General features: G+C 44.8%; 1 protein-coding gene across 4 annotated transcripts in view; it reads left to right on the top strand.

The window, feature by feature from the left end:
* Window positions 1–21,034, top strand: part of TLE1 (TLE family member 1, transcriptional corepressor) — a 91,061-nt gene that overhangs the window by 55,361 nt on the left and 14,666 nt on the right. For all 4 annotated transcript variants that reach the window (XM_030292907.1, XM_030292908.1, XM_030292905.1 and 1 more), the window contains 6 exons: window positions 3,477–3,593; window positions 6,894–6,947; window positions 7,444–7,596; window positions 8,945–9,089; window positions 10,088–10,278; window positions 11,836–11,912. In XM_030292907.1, the coding sequence (XP_030148767.1) occupies window positions 3,477–3,593; window positions 6,894–6,947; window positions 7,444–7,596; window positions 8,945–9,089; window positions 10,088–10,278; window positions 11,836–11,912 (737 nt within the window). The remainder of the gene's footprint in view (window positions 1–3,476; window positions 3,594–6,893; window positions 6,948–7,443; window positions 7,597–8,944; window positions 9,090–10,087; window positions 10,279–11,835; window positions 11,913–21,034) is intronic.

Genomic DNA, 21,034 nt, shown 5'->3' with positions numbered 1-21,034 from the left:
TTAAAAAAAAAATGTTAAATGGTTAAATGTTAATGGTTAACAGAGCCAGTGTGACTTTTAAGCGATAAGTATGTGGGGGAAAGTATTCAATGTACATAAGTTACATATAAGAATCACTCCTCTGGGAGTGGAGACACTGAATAGGAAGAGCTTTGTGACTTTAGATAAATTGCCTCCCCTCTCTGGTCAGCCTCCAGATAAAAGGAGGGGGATGAAGAGGATGAATAGTAAGTCTGTTTAAGGTTGCTTTGGCCTCTTCAAAGGTTTGATCTAATTACCATCTGTATTTCCAATGTACAAGTCTAAAAAAACAGTGAAGCAGCCTTAAGTTTCATTCTTTTGCCTTTTTCAATGTTGATTAAATGTTAAAGGTTAATGTTGAATGTGATACTATATTATCCAAGTCCAGATCTAACAAATCAAGATAGAACTCTAAATTTTGAAAAATCCAAATGATATTCAGTCACTACCCAGGAATAATCTTTTTATTCTTACAGTGTGTATAAAATGGCTCCTAATGACTATTACTCACCCTTGAGCTGTGAGGAACAGAAGCTGGTGTGTGAGGAAAGCACAGAGCTCTGGGGAGTAGGGGGAGCTTATGGTATCACGAGACAGCCACTAATACCTGTGAAGTCACTTTTGGGTTTCTGGGGAGTGCACAAGGGGTCCATGAAGATTAGGGTCACCTAGGCAGTAGTTTAACCAAAACAGCTGTTGTTGCCGACAGTGAAGTTCATTAGGCTGGAACTGTTTGCTTAAATCAGGAAAAACAATGAAAGCAGTGTCAGAGCTGGAAGATGTCGGGGACGGTTACACAAAGGAGACTGGGTTCATGGGAACAAGGGTAAAAGGAAGTGGTCTGTTTTTGGTGGGGCTGCGGCATGAACCAGCTACCCCCTGGCTCCTGACTGTGGCTCTCCCAGGCCTTTCCACCCACAGTCTTTGGGGCCTTGTTTTGAATCCATTTTATGGCATCAAAGGTACCATGAGACATTGTGTTTCGTAACTTGTCTGAGTCTGCCATTTTGAATGGAGCCAATTTTCACATAAGTAGGGGTGCTAATTACTAGCTGTGTCCAAATTTAGAGGAACTTCCAGAGCTTTTCAAAACCTATTCAGATTATAGACCTCATTGAAGCCCTTCATGCGGGAATTACAGGAGTAACTTCTAACGTGTAGAAGCAGAGGTGTCAAAGCTTGACAGGCTTATGGGTCCGGCTATAGAAATGTCACTGTTTCTGACAAATTGCATTGTTGCTAACAGAAGTGTAGTTTACTTTTATGTTTACAATACCACTTGACATCATTAAAAAAAATAATAGGATCCTTAAAAAACTGTCTATGAATGGCTGAGCGGTTTGGATGTCCAGTGCTGGTTATAGCAGGAAGGCTATGGAGAGACTTAACTTTAAAATTGCATGTGGACACCAAGCCTATGCTGCATTCTTCAGGGCACTGGGGCAGCTGTAAAGTTGAGTGTGCTGTGGCATTGCCCTTAATGCATCTACCTGGTCAGTGTCTGGACAAGAAGACTTCAGAGCTTATAACATCGAAAACACAGGCAGGTGCATTTATTGGACGCTGTTTACACCTGAGCACAAGCTGCTCCTCCCCTCCATGGCTCAGCTTTTAGGAATACGCATTAACACTTTCAGGAGTTTTCTTAAGTCTCCTGTGTCCTATTGGGGGCGCCGGGGGGGGGTGGCGGTGAGTCTGGGTCGGAAGGGTTAGTTTTTAGCAGACATTTACTAAGGTAATTAGTTTAGGGATCCAGCCAGCTCACCTTTCAGCCCCACACACCGTGCTAAAGACAGTACTCGGAGCTACTCTGTATTGAATTGCATGGGTCCCTCCCTCTGCTTTTATGAAAGCCTCCTGCATTTGTATAGCTTGAATGGTCATGAATCAAAGCTCAGCTCACTTCGGTGTCAGCCCCTGCAGTGGGCAAAGAGGCTTCAGATTGCCTCCTGGTCCCCAGTTTTGATTTCCTCCTGTGTGTGGTTGAGCTGGGAATGCTCCCATGGTGAAGTCCACAGTTTTCACGAGGAGGCTTTGAGAGCCGGCCACCTGGCTATCATCTTGGACTGGTTAGGAGCGAAGATTCCCCCCCCCATCCCCCACCCCGGCTTTTAAAAATTTGTTTCTGGTACATGCCATTGCATTAGGGGTGGTCTAACTTAAAGGTTTTCCCCAGCCCCTTCCATTTTAAATTGTGGCAGAGAAAGGTTACATAATTGTCTGTTGGCCCTGGACATCCTCTTGTTAGTTCTCCTACATCTTGCAGAAATTGGGGTTATCTGGGCTTTGTGAAGGAGATTTTTGCACAGCTCCTTCAGTATTGTTCAAGGCAGTAACACATCACTGAACAAATTGCCCCCTTGCATATGCTAATCCTGTACTTAAAAGGACTCATTGTAACTTGTTCTGATGCTTTAGCCTGAGGGGAGATGGGAATTGAAGGGATGGCAGATCGTGTCATGTGACCCCCAAATACCTAAAATGCTTGTTTTCTTTGGGTCAACAGTTCCTACTTGGCACTTGCGAATGAAAGTCTCCTGTGTGGTTGGTAGAAAAGATTAGTCCTTGCTCCTGCTTTTGTGTGGGGTGCTGGCCTAGCTGTTGAAGATTCACTGGCTGAAATGCCCGCTTTGGGTCTTAAATTTCAGTGCTATTGCCAAGGAACACCAAATCTTATTTTCAACACTAAATTAAAAGAATTCAAAAGAGTTCCTTCATTGTTGCTGTGGAAAATGTGATTTGCCTTTTAGGAAGCCACGCTGTTAATCTCACCTGCTCTCTCGGTGTGTGTTTTTTGAGGGGCACACATTGACTGTTACAGTCACACAATACGTCTAATAGAATAATATCGGGTTCTGCTCATAGGCCATTTATATTCCTGACCAGGAAATCGCAGTGGGAAAGAATAAAAAACACATCCTCATGTAAACAGCAAGCTCCCATTTCTCTAACAGTAAAAAGAACGGAAGAACATTTTTTTTTTTTAATTTTTTTTTTTTCAACGTTTATTTATTTTGGGGACAGAGAGAGACAGAGCATGAACGGGGGAGGGGCAGAGAGAGAGGGAGACACAGAATCGGAAACAGGCTCCAGGCTCCGAGCCATCCGCCCAGAGCCTGACGCGGGGCTCGAACTCACGGACCGCGAGATCGTGACCTGGCTGAAGTCGGACGCTTAACCGACTGCGCCACCCAGGCGCCCCCGGAAGAACATTTTAAGTGAGTAGGGCCTGAAGGATCCACCAGGCTTCAGATGGTTTGATTGCATAGTCAGGGTCTCTCTTTTAAGTGCTTGAACCTCCATAAATGTTTGCCATCAAAGTCTTCAGCCAAGATGAATTAAATGGAATGAAAGGCTGTTCTAACATAGCTGTCACATCCAGGTTGGGTTTTCATGTGTACAAAAAGACCTGGGAAGGAATCCTTGATTTTTTTTTTTTTTTTTTTGTCTTGCAGAGTAATTCCCTCTTGGTCCCAGACAGTCTAAGGGGCACAGATAAACGCAGAAATGGGCCTGAATTTTCCAATGACATCAAAAAAAGAAAGGTGGATGATAAGGACTCCAGCCACTATGTAAGTAAATAAAGGACTTGAAACAGTATTTGTTTGCTTACTTCTAAGTGAACATACAAGCGTACTCTAAGATTTTAGTGATAATTTCACATCCTTTAAATTTCTAATACTATAAAGAGAATAGATTCTTACGTTATAAGGTACTGTTTCCCTCTAGAGCTGTAAATTATGCTCTGCCAGGCTCACTATTACATTTTAGGCTTTCTGCCTAAGTTCCTCCTAAGAGGGGATTTAAGCATGCAGGACTACCTTTGTGGACTTGAAACCTGTGCATTTGCATAGGGCCCTGCTCTTAAAGGGACCTTGCCCTTGGTTTAATGCTCTGCTCTCATCATCTTCAAATTCTCAATTTTTGAACAAGGGCCTGCATCTTCTTTCTGTCCTCGGCCCTACAAATTCGGTAGCCTGTCCTGCTAAAATAATCAGGGTAAGAATTTCACTGTTACAGAATACCTTTTGGGATGCTGTTCTGTTGATGTATTCAGACTCATATTAGGTCTTGAGGTATAGTTCATCCTCTTGAACAGCAAGCAGTTTAGCGATGTAAGTCCATTGGTGAAAATGGGAAAAACTCTGAAGGCATCTAAATCAGACCCTGCAGACTGAGAACACAGGCCTGTGGAGGGAGGGCACTTGACTCAGATCTAGCTGCAACCACATTCACAAGGAGAGCAAACCAAGCCACATGGCGATTGGCTCAGGTCCGAGGGTCATAAACTGCAGCTGATAGATGACTTGGCGTTTTCTGTGTGTCCCGAGTGTGTCTATTTCAAGATGGACACATTCCTGGGAACAGCATGAGACCAGAATGCTGTATTAGGCCACTTCCTGTTGCTTGTGGAAGAAGTGTCCGCCTCTGGCTGGCATGCAGGTTATATGGGGGTTTACACGCTAGGCCTCTCGGCCTCCTTCTGGCTGGCTCAAGCCAAGAGCCAACAGTGGGTAATATTTCCTGAGCAACAGCTTGCTAGTATCAGGTACTGTGTGCTTTTACATGGATTGTTTCACTGGGCTCTTAACTCTGTGAGTTCAGTGCCATGACTTCCATTTTAGAGGAAGAAACTGAGGCACAGAGCTTGTAAGTGATTTGCCCAAGGTCAGAGTTAGTGGCAGAGCCTGGAGGCAGTCTAACTCCAGAATGCATTGTCTTCACCAGGCTAAGATTCCCAAACTGAGGGTCTAGGAATGGATATTTTGCCAGAGGTCCTTGTATTGGTCCACACTTTGCACTATGGTAACATTCCCAGGACATGACATGCAGAAATTTGGAGGTTGCCAATAATACAGTTTTGAGTTCTGCATGAGGCTTGTGTAGATATTTAGTAGCAAGTGATCGAGAACAGAATCCATAGCTGTGCTTTACTGTTTTATAGCCTGCTTATATTAGGTATGGCCAGTTGTATAGGTAGTTCAGGGTGATGTGTTGACATGATGTTGGAGAGTCTGGGGCGAAGTCCTCAGACCTTAGCTCTTTGATGCCCTTCACACTGTACTGTGAAGGCTTAACATTAGCGGAAGCGTCCAGTGCAAAGCTGATTGAAATTACAGACTCCTTAAGGACTTCACAGGCTCATTGTAGTAAATGAGTTATTTGCTACTTTTTGCCAGTTTGTACAATATGTGAACCATTTTTGTAATTGTTTTTCTAAAAGGGAAACCTTTTGGCTTCTATTTTTTCACTGCCGCTGTCTTTGGGTTCTTAACGCCTGAAAAACGTTTGTGCTTTTCTTAAGTCTTTTACTAAGAGAGAAAGCAAATTTTCTTTAGTATTAACTTTTTTCTTTTATTACATAAAAATATTTCTTTCAATAGGCTGTTATTTTGAATTACCCAGGCTTCCTCACTGGTTATAATTTTATGTTGTTACAGTGAATTGCATGGTGCTTTAACAACAATGATTAAAATAAATCTAGTAACACACTGTTGGAAGAAAGTAAATTGGGTCTTCCACATGTAACATTCTAGGTGAGTTAGAAAAAAACATTTAAGGGGCTCCTGGGTGGCTCAGTTGGTTAAACAGCTGACTTCAGCTCAGGTCATGATCTCATGGTTCGTGAGTTCAAGCCTAGTATGGGGCTCTATGCTGACAGCTCAGAGCCTGGAGCCTGCTTCGGAGTCTGTGTCTCCCTCTCTCTCTCTGCCCCTCCCCAGCTTGTGCTCTCTCTCTTCCCTCTCTTTCTAAAAATAAATAAACATTTAAAAAAGAAAGAAAAAAAAATTTAAAAGGTATGAATTTAAAGTTGAGGATAACTTTCTAGTTGAACATGGAGGCCCCTTAGAAAGCCATTGTGGCTAATATTCGCCCTTGTACTTATTAGTACAAATTGTCAGACACTTGTGTATTCGTAATTAACAGTGACATCAGTAAAAGGATTGTTTAGATCATAAATTCGTCACCTACTACTTTTTGAGAACCGGGACCCATGGCAACATCATACTTCTTTCATGTACCCATTGTATTACTCTGTACTAAAGGACGCAAAGCCTTTTGGCTAAGAAAGTGGACTTTTTCAGTCTGCCCTAAACTTGATGTAGGAATGATAACATAAATTGAATAGCCTTTCTGAAGCTTTTTCAAACTTAGTGCAACCTTGCAGTTTCCTTGATTAGCAAATTTTATGGCTTTATGAAGAGAAAATAAAAGCCCAAGGGCAGGACGCTAGTGCCCTCCAGATTTTGCCATCCTGTGTTCCTTCCATCTCTCCAAAAATATTCCAAACTGATTGCCAACAAGGTTTATTCTTAACATGTCCTAACATTATTCCAGTCGAGTAGATAGCTTTGTTGTTTTTAGTTTTTTGCTGTTTTTTTTCTCAGTAATTAGTAACCCAATGGGAACATGGTTTAAGTTTGTCTTTGTAATTACAAATTGTCTATGAACACGAGATTTGTTGGCTGTCTTCAAGAATGATACACACAAAGCAATGACATGAAATTGTATTCTTAACATCCAGTGGGAAAGAGTCCTCTTATAAAGACATGGCGGATTTCAGATTATAAAAGAGATTCAGCTGTTACAAGCATTTATTGAGCTCTTACTAGGTACCCAGTGTTTGCAACTTGCGCTCACCAGTATATGTAGCAGGTATGCTACTGCAACGGTTCCTCCCTGGAGCTTTGCGTAGCCCCAGGTCAGATAAGTAGGAGGGAGGTGGTGTTAATGACAAGGGGCTGACAATCTGGAATGGAGCCTGTAGGCTTGTCCTAGGCCATTTTTTAGTCTGTCTGCTACCAAGAACTCTTGAAATTTAACTGGGCCTCCAACCCTTTAATAAATGGCATTAAAATGTCTTTTTCCAGGACAGCGATGGTGACAAAAGCGATGACAACTTAGTTGTGGATGTGTCTAACGAGGTAACCAATCATTTTCTCAAAGTTTATGTTCAGAGTGACTTTTGAGAAAACAGAACAGTGGAGCCATGGTGTTTGGTTTCTTACAACTTTACACGTTAAAAACTTAGTGGCTGTTCACGGGTGGAACGATAGTGGTCTACCTAATGAGAACTTTTGTTTCCTTTAAAAAGAAAAATCTGTTTTCCCTATCATTTTGGATTTGTATGCTGGATATCTAGTGCTCCTTTCTTTCCAGTGCCCTCTGGGCAAAGTATGAGCATGAGGGGAGGATATGATAGTTCCTAGATGTGTTTTCCTCTGTGCTGTCTTCATGGGTGTGTTTGCAAATACCATCCTGGTAATGATAACAACATTGCACACTCCCAAGTCCCCCAGATCTAAAGGACTTAGAGCGCCCTCCTTTAATTTAGAGAATTGGTGTGGAAATAGAGTCTGTAAAGCGCAAGGTCCGTCCATTGTAAATGAAATCATGAAAACTTTACTTATGCTTGTTGAGGACCCTTCTTCTCCGCGAGCAAGCCCTGCCCATTCACCCAGGGAAAACGGGATCGACAAAAACCGTCTGCTGAAGAAAGATGCTTCTAGCAGCCCAGCATCCACAGCCTCCTCGGGAAGCTCCACTTCTTTGAAATCCAAAGAAATGAGCTTGGTAGGTCATAAGAGCCATCACTTGCCCATTTAGCAGTTTACTTATCCTTTGTGGTTCAGAGGACCCTCAAGTATTTGAAACATGGGGATTTTTTTTTTTTTTTTTTTTTTTTTACTGAGTGAGAGTTCTGTTTTTAAGTGTTTAAAGTGAGTCTGCTCCTCGTACTCTTTGTCCCACACAGTGTTTTCCTTTCTCCCTCTCAGTAGGCTCTTTTGGGCCGTGATTAGAGAGCTTCCACGTCCATTACCCTTTTACTGGGCAACCTCGTAGGTCCTGAGAAATCCTCATTTTCTTAAGCTGTCCATTTTGCCTTGTATTAAACTGACCCATTGTGTCAGGGCATGTTGGAATTGGGTTGGGGTCAGAGTGGGGATGTACTCAAATGGCCCCGGGGCCCAGGGGAAGCCTGGAACTGGCATGGGGAGGGCAGAGCCTTGGAGCCTGTTCATGCTTTCAACCGTTCAGCAAATACTGGGGAGTGTGTCATCTCATAACTCACAAAAACCGAGCCATAACAACCCTGTGTTTGATTCCTACACAGTCTTCCTAGGCATTATCCCATTTCACTGAAGGGGAGGAAAGCCTGAGGAGCTTGCCAAGTTTACACAGCCCATCAGATCCATGGCCAGAGGGGGCTGGGGTCTCTCCCTAGCCCGTGCATGCTCTTTGCTACCCCACAGCACTTCTCAGGCCTGGATTTAAAGAATGAAAGGTTGAGATGACAAGGATGATGCCCTGTAACCCCGTTACTGACTCCTGAAGGCCTCTGTGCTCGCGGGTCCACACCGGTTATGTAGGCAAGCGGGTGGCCGTGTGAAACTCCACACACATCTCTCAAACTGATAAGACTCCTTCTCGGGCTTTTGCCTTTGAGATGCCGGTTTGCTTCTCATCAGATCAGTGGCCCTGCTGCCTCTCACCATTCATCTCAATTCCACTGGTACTAAAAGGCAAGATTAGAAAATAGAGATCCTCCCTCTGACATTCTTGGTGACCGGGCCATTTGTTTCTGAGTGACTGGGAATTTTTCTCTGGGTGGTCATCATTCTAACTTGGCCCAGTTCCAAAGTCCACACGCCTGATGGAAAAATACTTTTTAAAATAAAATCTGCGGAGGAAGAAGTGTGATCATGTTCTGTGTCTCTAGCTAGAGTTTTAATTCTGGCAGGAAGAGGAAAGGTCAACATTTCTCGCTCACAAGTTAATGCTGTCAACATTGTGTGGATTTATGGAAATTGGCTGAGGGAGTAGCTAGAAGGTGCCCAGTGTCCCAGCTGCTGTTGTGATAAATTGTGTAATATGGCTTGGATTAAAAATAATACTCATTTAATTTGTTTAATGATACCAGCATGAAAAAGCCAGCACGCCTGTTCTGAAATCCAGCACACCGACGCCTCGGAGCGACATGCCAACGCCGGGCACCAGCGCCACTCCAGGACTCCGTCCAGGCCTCGGCAAGCCTCCAGCCATGGACCCCCTCGTTAACCAAGCCGGTAGAGCATTGCCTCTTGTTGTGCTTTGTTTTGTTTTTTTCCCTTTCCCGGCTTGGTTCGTTGTCTGTGCACTCCTGACGCCATTTCCCCATGAATATGAAATGCACTTACTGCCTGCCTGCCTCCTTCCTATCCCTGAAAAGCCATGATAAGAAACAGATGTTTGTCCTGAGAGGTTCAGCAGCTGCACCCTGTTCGGTCTCCGACTGTTTACATTTGGCGTTTTTAAAAAATTTATTTCCAAATAATCCAAATCCTAGGAACTTCGATGAAGTTTCCGATAATAATTCCGCATGTAAGCTCCTTCCCGAACTGTCACTGTGTGTCTGAGTTCCCTAATTCTGACTAAAACGGGTGGCCCAAGCGTGCCGCTTGCTCACGTTACTTGGCGGGTTTTCTGCCGGCTTATCCCTCAGGAATCACTGGTCTCTCCGGCAGGAGAAATTGGGAGGGTTTCGCTGAGAGTCGAGCGAATAAATTGGTAACTTTTGACTTTATCTTCCTTAACACCTTGGGCCCAGAGGAAAATAGGCCCCAGAATATTCCTCCTGAACCTATGCTTTGGCTTACTAAACCCAGGGTCAGGTTTTTGTTTGGAATTGGTACCAAGGAATGGAAAGTTTGAACTGAAGGAGAAATCTTGGATTTTATCCAAACCTTCTTTTGAGATTAAGTCAAGTAGACAGGTAGTGTGTGGGCCTTGGTTTGCCGTCTATGAATTGGGTACGATACTGCTGCTTCATTTTAATTCCCTGATTTCTCAGTGATGCCAAGCCTATACTAAGGAGGAAGTGGTGGGCAATGCTTTCCTTGGGGTCTCTTTTTCCCTGGAGAGGACTTCAGTCAAGTTGGTGGTGATCAAACCACCCACCCAAGCTTTCCCGGCTTGTCCTCGCCTCTCATGAACGGCGCTAGAAGGGACCCCGGAGCTGACGGTCAGGCTGGACCACAGCGGCCGGCTGAGTCACGTCACGTGCGCGGCTTGTGCTTCCTTGCAGCGGCCGGCCTGAGGACGCCGCTGGCGGTGCCCGGCCCGTACCCTGCCCCGTTCGGGATGGTGCCCCACGCCGGCATGAACGGGGAGCTGACCAGCCCCGGCGCTGCCTACGCCAGCCTGCACAACATGTCCCCGCAGATGAGCGCGGCCGCCGCCGCCGCCGCCGTGGTGGCCTACGGGCGCTCCCCGATGGTAGGTGTCCCCGCCCGCGCCTGCGGAACAGAGCCCCAGTGTCCCCGAGCCTGCTGCCCTCAGCATGCCGCTTCGTGACGTTAGGGCCCACCGCGTCTTGGATCACTGTTCTTGTGGATGAAACTAGGAGTGTTAAGGAGCTGCTTTGATGGCTCTGGGGACGTCCGATTTTCTCCCCCAAGGTAGATTTTTTTATTTGTTTATTTTTTGGAAAGCGATGGAATGACTCAAATAGCTTACAGATGCCTTTGCATGCATTTTCTTCAGGTTTTTTTCCCCCCTCTTTAATTATTAGGAAAAAATATTTGAGAAGCTGTAACTTCTTCTTTCCGTGCCTTTATTATTCTTTAAACCCAACAGTGTGGCTCAGGTATAAGCAGTGATCTCTCAGAGCAACAGGGAGAAAACAGGGATGACTGAAGCCTTCAGGCATGTTGCCCGTCTTCTTGCCCTACCTTTTGCCACTGTGTAAACCACCTCCTTTTTGATCCAGAAGATACAAAACTGCATGCAAAGGGTAAAATCAACTGTAATCCTTGACTGCATCAGAGAAAGAGAATAGATTATACCGAATAGAAGTCCCTATATATTCTCTTGACTGGAATATGTTGTGTTCATATTTCTCCTCTCCCTCTTCAGATAGTGTTACCTCCAGTAGTTGGGGCTGAGAGTGAAGTTTGTGTTTTTTTCTCTTACATTGCACTAGTAGGAACGGCTGTGCAGTAGAGGGCAAGATAGTTTTTTGGCTTTTTTTTAAATTATTTTTGAGGGGCAGGGGAAGGGCCGAGAGAGAGGGAGACACAGAATCTGAAGCAGGCTCCAGGCTCAGAGCTGTCAGCACAGAGCCCAGTGTGGGTCCTGAACCCACGAATTGTGAGATCATAACCTAAGCCGAAGTCAGACGCTTAACCAGCTGAGCCACCCAGGCACCCCGAGGGCAAGATAGTTTAAAGCAAAGTGGGCAGCCAAGGGACTAGGTATCTTCGTCAGGGCGCACAAACTAGGGAATCTATGAAGGTTTAAGCAGTGACTGTGAAACTGGGAGGTTATTTTGCCCCCTTGGGACATTTGGTAATACGTGGAGACACTTTTTACGATCAGTAGCACTGATACTTTTGGTACGTATTGTGTAGAAGCCAGGGGTGCTGCTAAATGTCCTGCCATGCCCAGGACAGCCCCAAACTATCTGGCCCAAAAACATTGATTGTGCCAAGGTCAAGGAGTCCTGACTCAGGCAGCATACTGCTCTCTGCACTTGTTTGGGCAAGGCAGGACATCCTAAGTCCAGGAAGTATTTACTGTGGGAAGCTGGATCTCCACGTACAAGTAGACCATGCTCCAGCCCGCCTCCCCAAAAAGATGCGTAGCTTGTCATTTAGAGGTGCTTGTATTACCTCTTGCATTATAATTTTTCTTTTGAAAAATGTTAGCACCTGTTCCTGTTCCTGTTTATGTTGCTTTGGAGATCTAGGAGTTTCTAGTGAAAAGTCTTTATAGATGTTCACAAAGTGCCTACGCTACATAAACTGAGTCTTCAATGCCTTATTTTGTTTCCAGGTTGGGTTTGATCCTCCCCCTCACATGAGAGTACCTACAATCCCTCCCAACCTGGCAGGAATCCCTGGGGGGAAACCGTAAGTACCTCTAACTCCTCAGTTTTGTTTTAAAGGCAATTACTTAGTCATGGGTATTAGCAGACTAGAATTCCAAAGGGAGCACAGGCTTGGGCGTTTCCAAGGAGATTTCTAGTGCCTTTTCCTGAGGAGTGTTAACACTTTCTATAAATAGGCACCTTGTAGGTGTCATGCCTCTGTCTTCTCACTATGGGTGATCTCATGCATTTAGTTATTTCTGGAGAGAAGCTGTTGTAGACAGGGACCAGGAGGAAGGCAAGAACCGGGGGTGGTTGGCCCTCCTTGCTTGACCCTTCTTCAGAAAGCTGCCCTGCTTTGCCTTTGGTCAGAGGGTAGCTGCTGGAGATTTCCAACGGGACTGTGTTGTGAGCAGTAAGCTGTCACAAACTCTTAAAATCTCAAACTTGAAACAAGTTGTCTTTTTACCCAGCTCAGCGCTACCTTTTTGTTATTTTGGTGGAAACTAGAGTTGTGCAAAGGGTAGTTGTGGCATCTGGGCATCTGTTATTGGACCTCTCCGCCCGCCCACTGAAGTTTGGTGCGTGCTTTACTTTGAGAGGTCCAGAACTACAAAACAAAGAATGGCTTTGACAGAAAACAAGAAAGATAGATTAAAGGGGCAAAAGAGCATTCAGAATTTGGAAAACCCTGTTGGTTATTCTCCCAGGGTCACTTAAAATCACTTGCTTCCATATGTTAGTAATTAGAAATGTGATTTTAAAGAATTCCGAAAGTTCTCAGTTTTTGTGCAAAGCAGAGTAAACTATGGGTGTCTGTCTTATCTGCCATCGTGCACTCTGCCTTTCTAGGACCTTTTACAATTTTGGTTTTTCCAAATAGGGTTGTGTGTCATAGGCCTTCAGTTCTTTTTCTTTTTCTTTTTTTTTAATGTTTATTTACTTTAAGAGAGAGTGAGCATGAGCAGGGGAGGGACGGAAAGAGAGAGAGAGAGAGAATCCCAAGCAGGCTCTGCCCTGTCAGCTCAGAGCCTAATGTGAGGCTTGAACTCACAGACCGTGAGATCATAACCTGAGCTGAAATCAAGAGTCAGATGCTTAACTGACTGAGCCCCCCAGGCGCCCCCAGTTTATTTTTCTTATACTCTCTACCTTTGTGTGGTTGCTTTTAGCTTTTATTTATGTGTCCACTGTGTATTGCATATTACATTATTCTGAGTGGTCCATTCAACCACCTGCTCATCTTTGTGTGATTTTGATTGGAGCCTTTCTTCAAATTAACCAGCAGCATGAGGAAGAATGGAATTCCTTACTCCCATCACCTGCATTTTGGAAAGCAGATTTCCATGGCTGTACTTCACATGCATTGAAATGTCTGTTTCATGGTAATTTGATTCATGACGAAATGAGAGTTTTGTCTATAGTAGGAACTGGTAGAGATGTTAGGAATTTACAGTGACATCTAGGCCCAGGGAAGAGCAGGACTGGGGCAGGGGGAGGAGTGTTGCAAATGCTTTCTTACCTGGTAGATCTCTTCTGATTGAATAACCATGAACTGCTATGTCATGTATTTTCTTGGGTATGCCCCTCTGCATCCAGCCTGAGATGCCCCAGGGCACGTAATGGGTATTTATCTGTCATCTCTGGCAGTGTGGCTGTTGTGTGTCCTACAAACTGGTGAGAGGATAAAGGGCAAATGAGTAACGTGAATAAGAGGCAATAATTAATAGTAACTGATGAGTCTTCAGGGGAATAATGCACAAGTAATGCCAAGTTCAACTGGCCAGTAGGGAAAGCCAGTTTCAAGAGTTGAAGGTGTGGGGGTACGTCTGGCTGCCAGGACCCCACCCTGAATGGGATATGTGAGGCAGATGGGGTGGGGTGACAAGAGCAATGAGCTGTCATGATGGTGTTGGAGGTTGCTGTGCAGAGGACTATTAACTCAGACCTAACTAGGTCCTTACAGTGGTGTGTGTGTTCATAATGCAATTAGACACCAAGTTTAAACCTTCTGTGAATGATAATATTGGTGTCATTTATTAAAGCCAAAATATTCATGTCCTTGGCTTGTGAGCACGTTGGATTTCTTTGTGTTCACAGCTCCATTATAGGATACGATGTGTTCAGGGACAATGACAGTGAGTTCAGCAGCAGAGTTGTGAGGGCGAGTCTCTGGATCAGAGTGGTCACTGCTCTCCAACACAGTGAAAATACATTTTTTAGGATTTTCTTTTAAGTTTGAGGGGAGCTATATTATGTGAGGATGATCGAGTTAATATCAGAGGGAAAAATGGGAGTTCACCATTGTCTTTGGGGTCTGGGCTATACATTTTACTCCCCTTGTTTTGGTCCATTAATTAGCGTGAGAGGACTTCCTGTCCTCATTGTTGAGTAAAGGAATACTTCTTGAGGCAGTGCTTCTCCAGTTTTTTCCCAACATGACCAAGATTGGTACTCTTGTAACAGACAAGTACAGATGAATAGGGGAAGAAAGCTAGAAAATACAAGCCCAAGTTTTTTATTACAAGAGTCAGCTGTCAGGAACTGACTTTGTCAAGCTGCTGTAGAAACGTTTTCAACACCTACTCTCCATGAGTGAGCTGATGTCAGTGCAGAGAGTAGCAAATGTTTGCAGACCACACTTTGAGCAGCTTTGGTGTGAAGCACTTGAGAGAAATGGTAGAAAAACCAGCATGGCCAGGGTGAGGGTGAACAAGGTGTGGTAAAAGTTTGCAGGTGTCACCCTCTGAGAAATACCAATTGAAGTAATATTTGGGTAGGGTGATGGATGGCTGTCCGTGGACATTTAAGCAAGATCCACGTGTCAGACTCTGTGCTAGATGCTGGGCAGGCTCTAGGAAAGAGAATGTTCATCTTCCCTGCCTTTGGGGGCCTACTGATGTGGAAACATTAAAGGGACAAATGCTGTGATTACACTTGTGAGAGGTGCTGTGGAGGCAGAGCAGTGTAAAGAGTGACCACAGTTAGGACGGGAAGGGCTTCCTTGGGGTGAGGGAGATACACAGAAAGCTGAGGCTTGTGCAAGAGAAACAAGCCCACAGGGCAGAGAAAGTGGAAAAGGTGGGCCATTGTAGGTAGAGGGGACAGCCCATGACCTATTCCTAGGGATTCATGTGCAAACGCATGGGTGCCTCCCGAGAGCGGGCAGTACAGCCAGAAGAGTTCAGTTGGGGCTGGAGGGACCTTCAAAGTGCCTCTAGCGTAAATGTCTACCCGTGCATCAAGTCACCTATGATAGCCTCTCCAGGTGGCTGTGTGCCTCTGACCGAGCATGTCTAGTGACAGGGACTTGCGGGTGCCTGGAGGAAGCCATTTTCCCTGGCTCCGTCAAAATTGCTCCAGCCCTTGAGCTGAGATCTGTCTCCTTGGAACCTTTATCCATCAGTCCTGGTTCTTTTCTACCCCTGGAGACCACACAGTGCACCACTAATCCATCGTCCCCACAATAGCCCTTCAGATATTTGGAGACCACCAGCTTGCCACGAGGCTTCTCTTCTGGCTGAGTATGTCCGTTGCTTCAGCCCTCTTGTGGGATGTGATTTCAGGTCCCCACACCATCTGCTCACTAAAATCTAACAGTCACCTCCCTCTTGTCCCCTCTTTCATAGATTTCACTGAGACCTGCTACATAGGCATGGGGGACCCTATTGGAAGCTCACAGCTTAGTGATGGAGAGACTACATTAATCAAATAATCACAAAAATAAGTGCATAATCATAATTGAGAGAAGAGCTATGACCGAGAGGAACACTATCCCATCAAAGCATGTGACAGGCTGATCCTTTCTGAGAGGGTCAAGAAAGAGTGTTCTGAGCTGCTTTAACTCCATAGGGGCTGGACTTAAACCTCTAGGCTGAGGAACCTGTATATGCAAAGGCCCTGTGGCCTTACTTTTATTTTTTTTTAATCAAAGTGGAATAGAGCAAGGTAGGTGACTTGTGTTGCCACTGTTCTGTACTTGTTGTTGGTGTCACAGTGATGTAAGATCTCAGTAGGGTTTCCCAGCCAACCTGGTCATTTTCCCTGTCTCCGTCACCCCCATAACAGTGTCTCCGAACTTCAGTTTGTTAAAGGCATCTTCCCCATTCTCTCTGACATCTGGCACAAACTGTAGCCTGTAATTCTTCCTTTTTTAAGTCACATTTTACCAATCTTATTCGTTAAAATCCCCACTTATTTCCTACTCACTTTTGTCAGTAAGGTCCTAGGTGAGTGTGCCCCCTTTTTATTTTTTTAAATGTTTATTTATTTATTTTGAGAGAGATTGAAAGAGAGAGAGAGAGTGAGCACAGGCAGGGAATGGGCAGAGAGAGGGAGAGAGTCCCAAACAGATTCCATGCTCAGCAAAGAGCCTGAGGCAGGGCTTGATCCTACAATCCTGGGATCACGACCTGAGCTGAAACCACAAGTTGGACATTTAACTGATTGAGCCACCCAGGCACCCCAAGTTTTCCCCCTTTTAAAGTGCTTACCTGGTTAGGTCCTTTCTTGCTTCAGAGATCTTCAGGAGTTGCACATAAACTCATGATGGGGGACATTCAAGGCCCTTCTGGTAGTATTACCCCCACCTGCTTTTCTAGCCTCATGTCATGTGTTCCTTGCATCTTGTGCTTGGGCTGAAAGAGATAATGTACCATTCCCTGAAAGCCTTTCCTTCTTCTCTGGAGCAGTGAGCCTTCTACCAGTCTTACCTCTTTCTGTGGGAATACTTCTTGTCCTTCCTGTCTAGCCACTTCTGTTGCTGCCTTAACTCGAAGCCTTCACTGATGCCTTGTTAAATGTGAGCCCTCTCCAGGAGCACCTTGTAACATCTTGTGACGTGTTGCACACCATGGCCTTGAGTTATCATCATGTGTGCATGTCATACTTCTACCTGCTTCTTCCCCACTAGAATTGAAGCTTCTGAAGTCCCTCTGTTCCTCTGAGCTCATATACCCAGTAAACACATCTTTGGTGCATTGAGTAGGTGGGAGATGAGTCCAGAATTGTGTAAGACTCTATGATTCATCCTTTCCAAAGGAGATTCACATTTTGCATTTTAGAGTTCAGCACTGTTGATTTATAAGAGGTAACCCTGACTGTGTTTTCAAACCCTTGAGGCGAGATTTAATTGGTATTATTTGGTCAGCTTTATGTGAACTCACTTTTAGTTTTAGGAAATGTGCTCCCCTGAGCTTTGTGGAGATCCCCGGTAAGAGAAATTCTCAAGGTTAGTCAGGTCAACATCTCTTTGCTATGCTTCCCACTGCGCTACCCCCAAGACGTCATTTTGGCCCTGATGTACTGGCTTCCTCCCCATAAATACTTGGGAGCTGGGCTTTACCTGCCTCATGTAGTAGCACCTAGAGGTCAGTAATAACTCAGACTAATAATAGTTTGGCTTAAGATTCCAGCTTAGTTCCAAGTTCCTTCACCCTGTGTTTTAATGCTAGACATGTAATTGAGAAATCTTACACCCACTCGTTTAGTGTTTAAATAAATCTTTAAAGTACCTTTTTGGAGTTGGAGCCTAAAGAGGAAAGAAAATCTTAACTACATATGGGGTAAAATTGCCTCTTAGGAAAACATGTTTTGCAGCAGTGAATAGAGGCCATCCCCGCTGCTAGCCAAGGAGACATTTCCGTGGTCAGTCCCCCCTCCCTCCCCAACTCCGTTTTCCATTCTTGATCTTGCTTCTGGTTCCTCTGTTGACGAAGTCTAGATGTCTAGAATCCACAACTGGCTTGTTTAGTGGATTTGAAAATTAATTCAGCCCTCTTTTTACTTGGCATGGTTTATGGGTATTTTTTGTCTATTAAATGCTGAAAGTAACTTTCCTGTTTTGTGCCATATTATCACCATTGGGTTTTGGTTTATTTTACGTATTTATTTTTAAAGTTTATTTATTTATTTGGAGAGAGAGAGCACGTAAGCATGCGTAAGCAGCGGGGAGGGACTTAGAGAGAGAGAGAATTCCAAGCAGCCTCTGCACTGTCAGCGAGGAGCCCTTCATGGGGCTCCATCTCATGAACTCCCAGATCATGACCTTAGCCGAAATCAAGAGTCGGACGCTTAACCAACAGAGCCACCTGGATGCCACATTTGGGTTTTGGTTTAATTTCTATTTTTATACTCTTTGATCTTCTGGGATTGCAGAGTTAATTTCTTGAGAATCTGTTGAAATGTGAGGCCCTTTATTTTGATGTGTTATGTTTAGTTACTAGACAGTTGTCCTCCCTGCACATATCTCCCTTCTCCCTCCTCACCTCCTCAGAAATGCCTTTCAGTTTATCAGATAGAAATGTAGTTTATTTCTTGCTCAGGTAATGCTTCTTTGCCCATAGTAGTTGGTTCCTTTGCTAGACTTTTCAAATTCAGCTTAGAAATGACTGTATTTTAAAATTTTCTTTGTCTTATTTTTCATCCAGGAATCTCTCGGTTTGAATCTTTGCCCTGCATGGAAGCCTCGTTGCTCCCCTAACACATTTACACGTTTTGAAACATTTAGTTGGTGGAAGAAGTAGGGCCTAGAATTCAGAATCATGAATGCTAACTTTGCTAGAGAATCTCCTAGTTTATCAAGTAGCCAGTCTCCTGTTTTCTCTGTCTAGTGATTTTCCTTATCATGTCCATTCTAAGAAGTTCTGCATTTGCCTTTTCAAGAAACGAGAATGGCCATGTGTTAAAGTAAATAAGGAAACAGACAAAAAAAAGGCTCTCATCTTAATGCTTTAAGTTCACACCGTGTAATTGAATTGTTAGCAAAGCCCTCCATTCATTTAGAAATGCTGTCTTCCAAATAGGGTACGAATTGTACCCTGATCTGCATATTTGCTGTTTGGGAGGAGGCCAGGAGGCCAAGCTGGAAAAATTCTGCATTTTATAGATGTTATGGGTGAGAGATGCAGACCCTAAGAAGAGTTAAAGATCAACCTTGTTATATTGGCGGTGAAGGAGATTTTAACATAAATAGATGAATTATATTCCCAAGGACCTGTTTTTTTTCCCCTGAAATCTTAGAATAATATGGCTCTGATGTCCTTATGACCTCACATTACAATCCCCCCAGTCACCACCTTCATTGTACTCATTCTTGAGGCTAAGAGTATCCTCCACCATCATAAATTACATTATTCTCATCTACCTTAGAATGACCCACATGCTCCAGCCCTCAAAGCCTTCAGTGCCAGGACTCTGTAATGAAATTGCACTGATGACATTGACATGAAGGTCTCTTTTGTGTAAGTTACGTGTTTCTATCATGATGGGCATGTGTTCTCCCTCTTCAGGGGAAGGTGTCCAACGTAGTGCCACTGTGAAGCTAGGTCAAAGATTAAAAGTTCTACGTTTGTGGCAGGCCTGCCCTGGGTGCCCTGGACTTGGATCTTGGCTTTTCCATTTACTTTTTAAGTTTATTTATTTATTTTGAGAGAGAGAGCAAGAGAGCGTGCACGTGCTTGTGTGCACAAGTTGGGGAGGGCAGAGAGGGAAGGAGAGAGAATCCCAAGCAGGCCCCACTCTGTCAGCAGAGAGCCTGACTTGCGGTTCAAACCCACGAACTATGCGATCATGACCTGAGCTGAAACCCAGCATTGGACACTCAACCAACTGAGCCACCCAGGTGCCCCTACTTAAAGCTATGCTTTTCAGTGGCCAGACACAGGATCGCGCTTTTTTGCATGTGACCTATGGCAGCTTCTGCTGTGTCTTGCTTTGGAAGGAAGGGTCCTGCATCCACTGGGCTCTGCTGACTTAGGGAAGGGCCATGGATTTTACTCCGTTACTATAGTTGCTTTCATTGTTCTTTGTTTTGGTCCAGAATACCTCTCTAGGGACCACCTTTCCCCTCCCCAGGAATGTTGATAGCATCTCCCAGCGACATTTGGTACGAGTACTGGAAAATTCTTGGGGAAGGTTGGTTGGCATAACCCAAGTGGCTAGAAGACCCTCCTCCACTTTCTTGTAGCTTTCTCTCCTTGCCAGAGCGACCTCTCGTGCCTCAGTTTAATAAGTGATTAGGGTAGCAATAAATGACCTGGGGAATTGAGATTCATGTACTGAGTGCCAGCTGTATGCGAGCTGGCAAAATCCACTGAGAAAAATGACGAATGAGAAGTGTCAACACGTGCAGTGGTCCACAGTTCTGATACGTGCCATAGTTGAGATTTACAGGAAGAGCTAGGACCCTGGAAAAGAACCCTCCTGCCTGCAGAAGTTGTGGCCCACCGAGGGGAAGAGAGAACAAGTACCTGAGCACGTCGGAGGGAGACGGTGCTATTCTAAGCAGGAGGGAACAGTTTGTGCACAACTCAGAGATGTGACGGCATATGATATTTTAGGGGACTGGCCCATCATTCCACATGGCAGGGAATTTAGGATACAGGACAGTCATGTGAACTGAGGCCCAATGACACTAAACCTGGTAATACAGCAAGAGAGTCCCCGCTGAGAGCGCCAAGTCCACAGGCAGCAAGGTCTTGGCCACAGCCATTACCTCCGGGGTCCATGGTTCTCCATCACTGTCGACCGGATCCTGCTGCTGTTCCTATTTCCAGCAAACCAGCAACTCTGAAAACACCTGTTTTCCTTTGGTCTCAGAACACAGCATAGTTTTATTAGCAGGAGTCTGTCTGCTAGGAAAAAACCTGCTTCTCCAAAACACAGTCTTGTTTTCCAGCCTGCCACTCCCTGTGAGGATTCCCAGTGGGGACTCTTTGAGTTTGAGTTCCCGCACCTCTTCTGTGTGTCCAATAAAGGAAGAGTCATCGGCTCTGGAAGAGTTTGATTTTATTCCGTTTTTACATTTGTGCTGTCCAGGGGGCTTTATTTTTTTCAGTTCTCCTGACTAGATCACAGGATTAGGCCCTCATCAACAGGTGTTTGTTCAGAAAGCTGGGTTGAGGGGGGTGCTCAGTTCTGTGCAGGTGGGTGGCCCCAGCAGTGTGGCCTCTAACAAGAGTGCCAGGGACTTATTCTTTCCACTTCACAGTTTGCCCCAGTCCTAGCTAAACATTTTCCTCTCCTCTTTGCCAAATACTATCTCCCCATTCTTGTCCTTAGGGATTTATGGATTTCCTGGTTTTCTTTGCCTAGTCACTGCTGTATGCTTTCCCGACTCCCACCCACACCTTCCTCCCGTTGTGCATTCCTGGCCCTTACACTTGT

Source organism: Lynx canadensis, chromosome D4 (genome assembly GCF_007474595.2).
Source record: "Lynx canadensis isolate LIC74 chromosome D4, mLynCan4.pri.v2, whole genome shotgun sequence".
Lineage (NCBI taxonomy): Eukaryota > Metazoa > Chordata > Mammalia > Carnivora > Felidae > Lynx > Lynx canadensis.
This window is presented reverse-complemented; position numbering and strand designations above follow the sequence as displayed.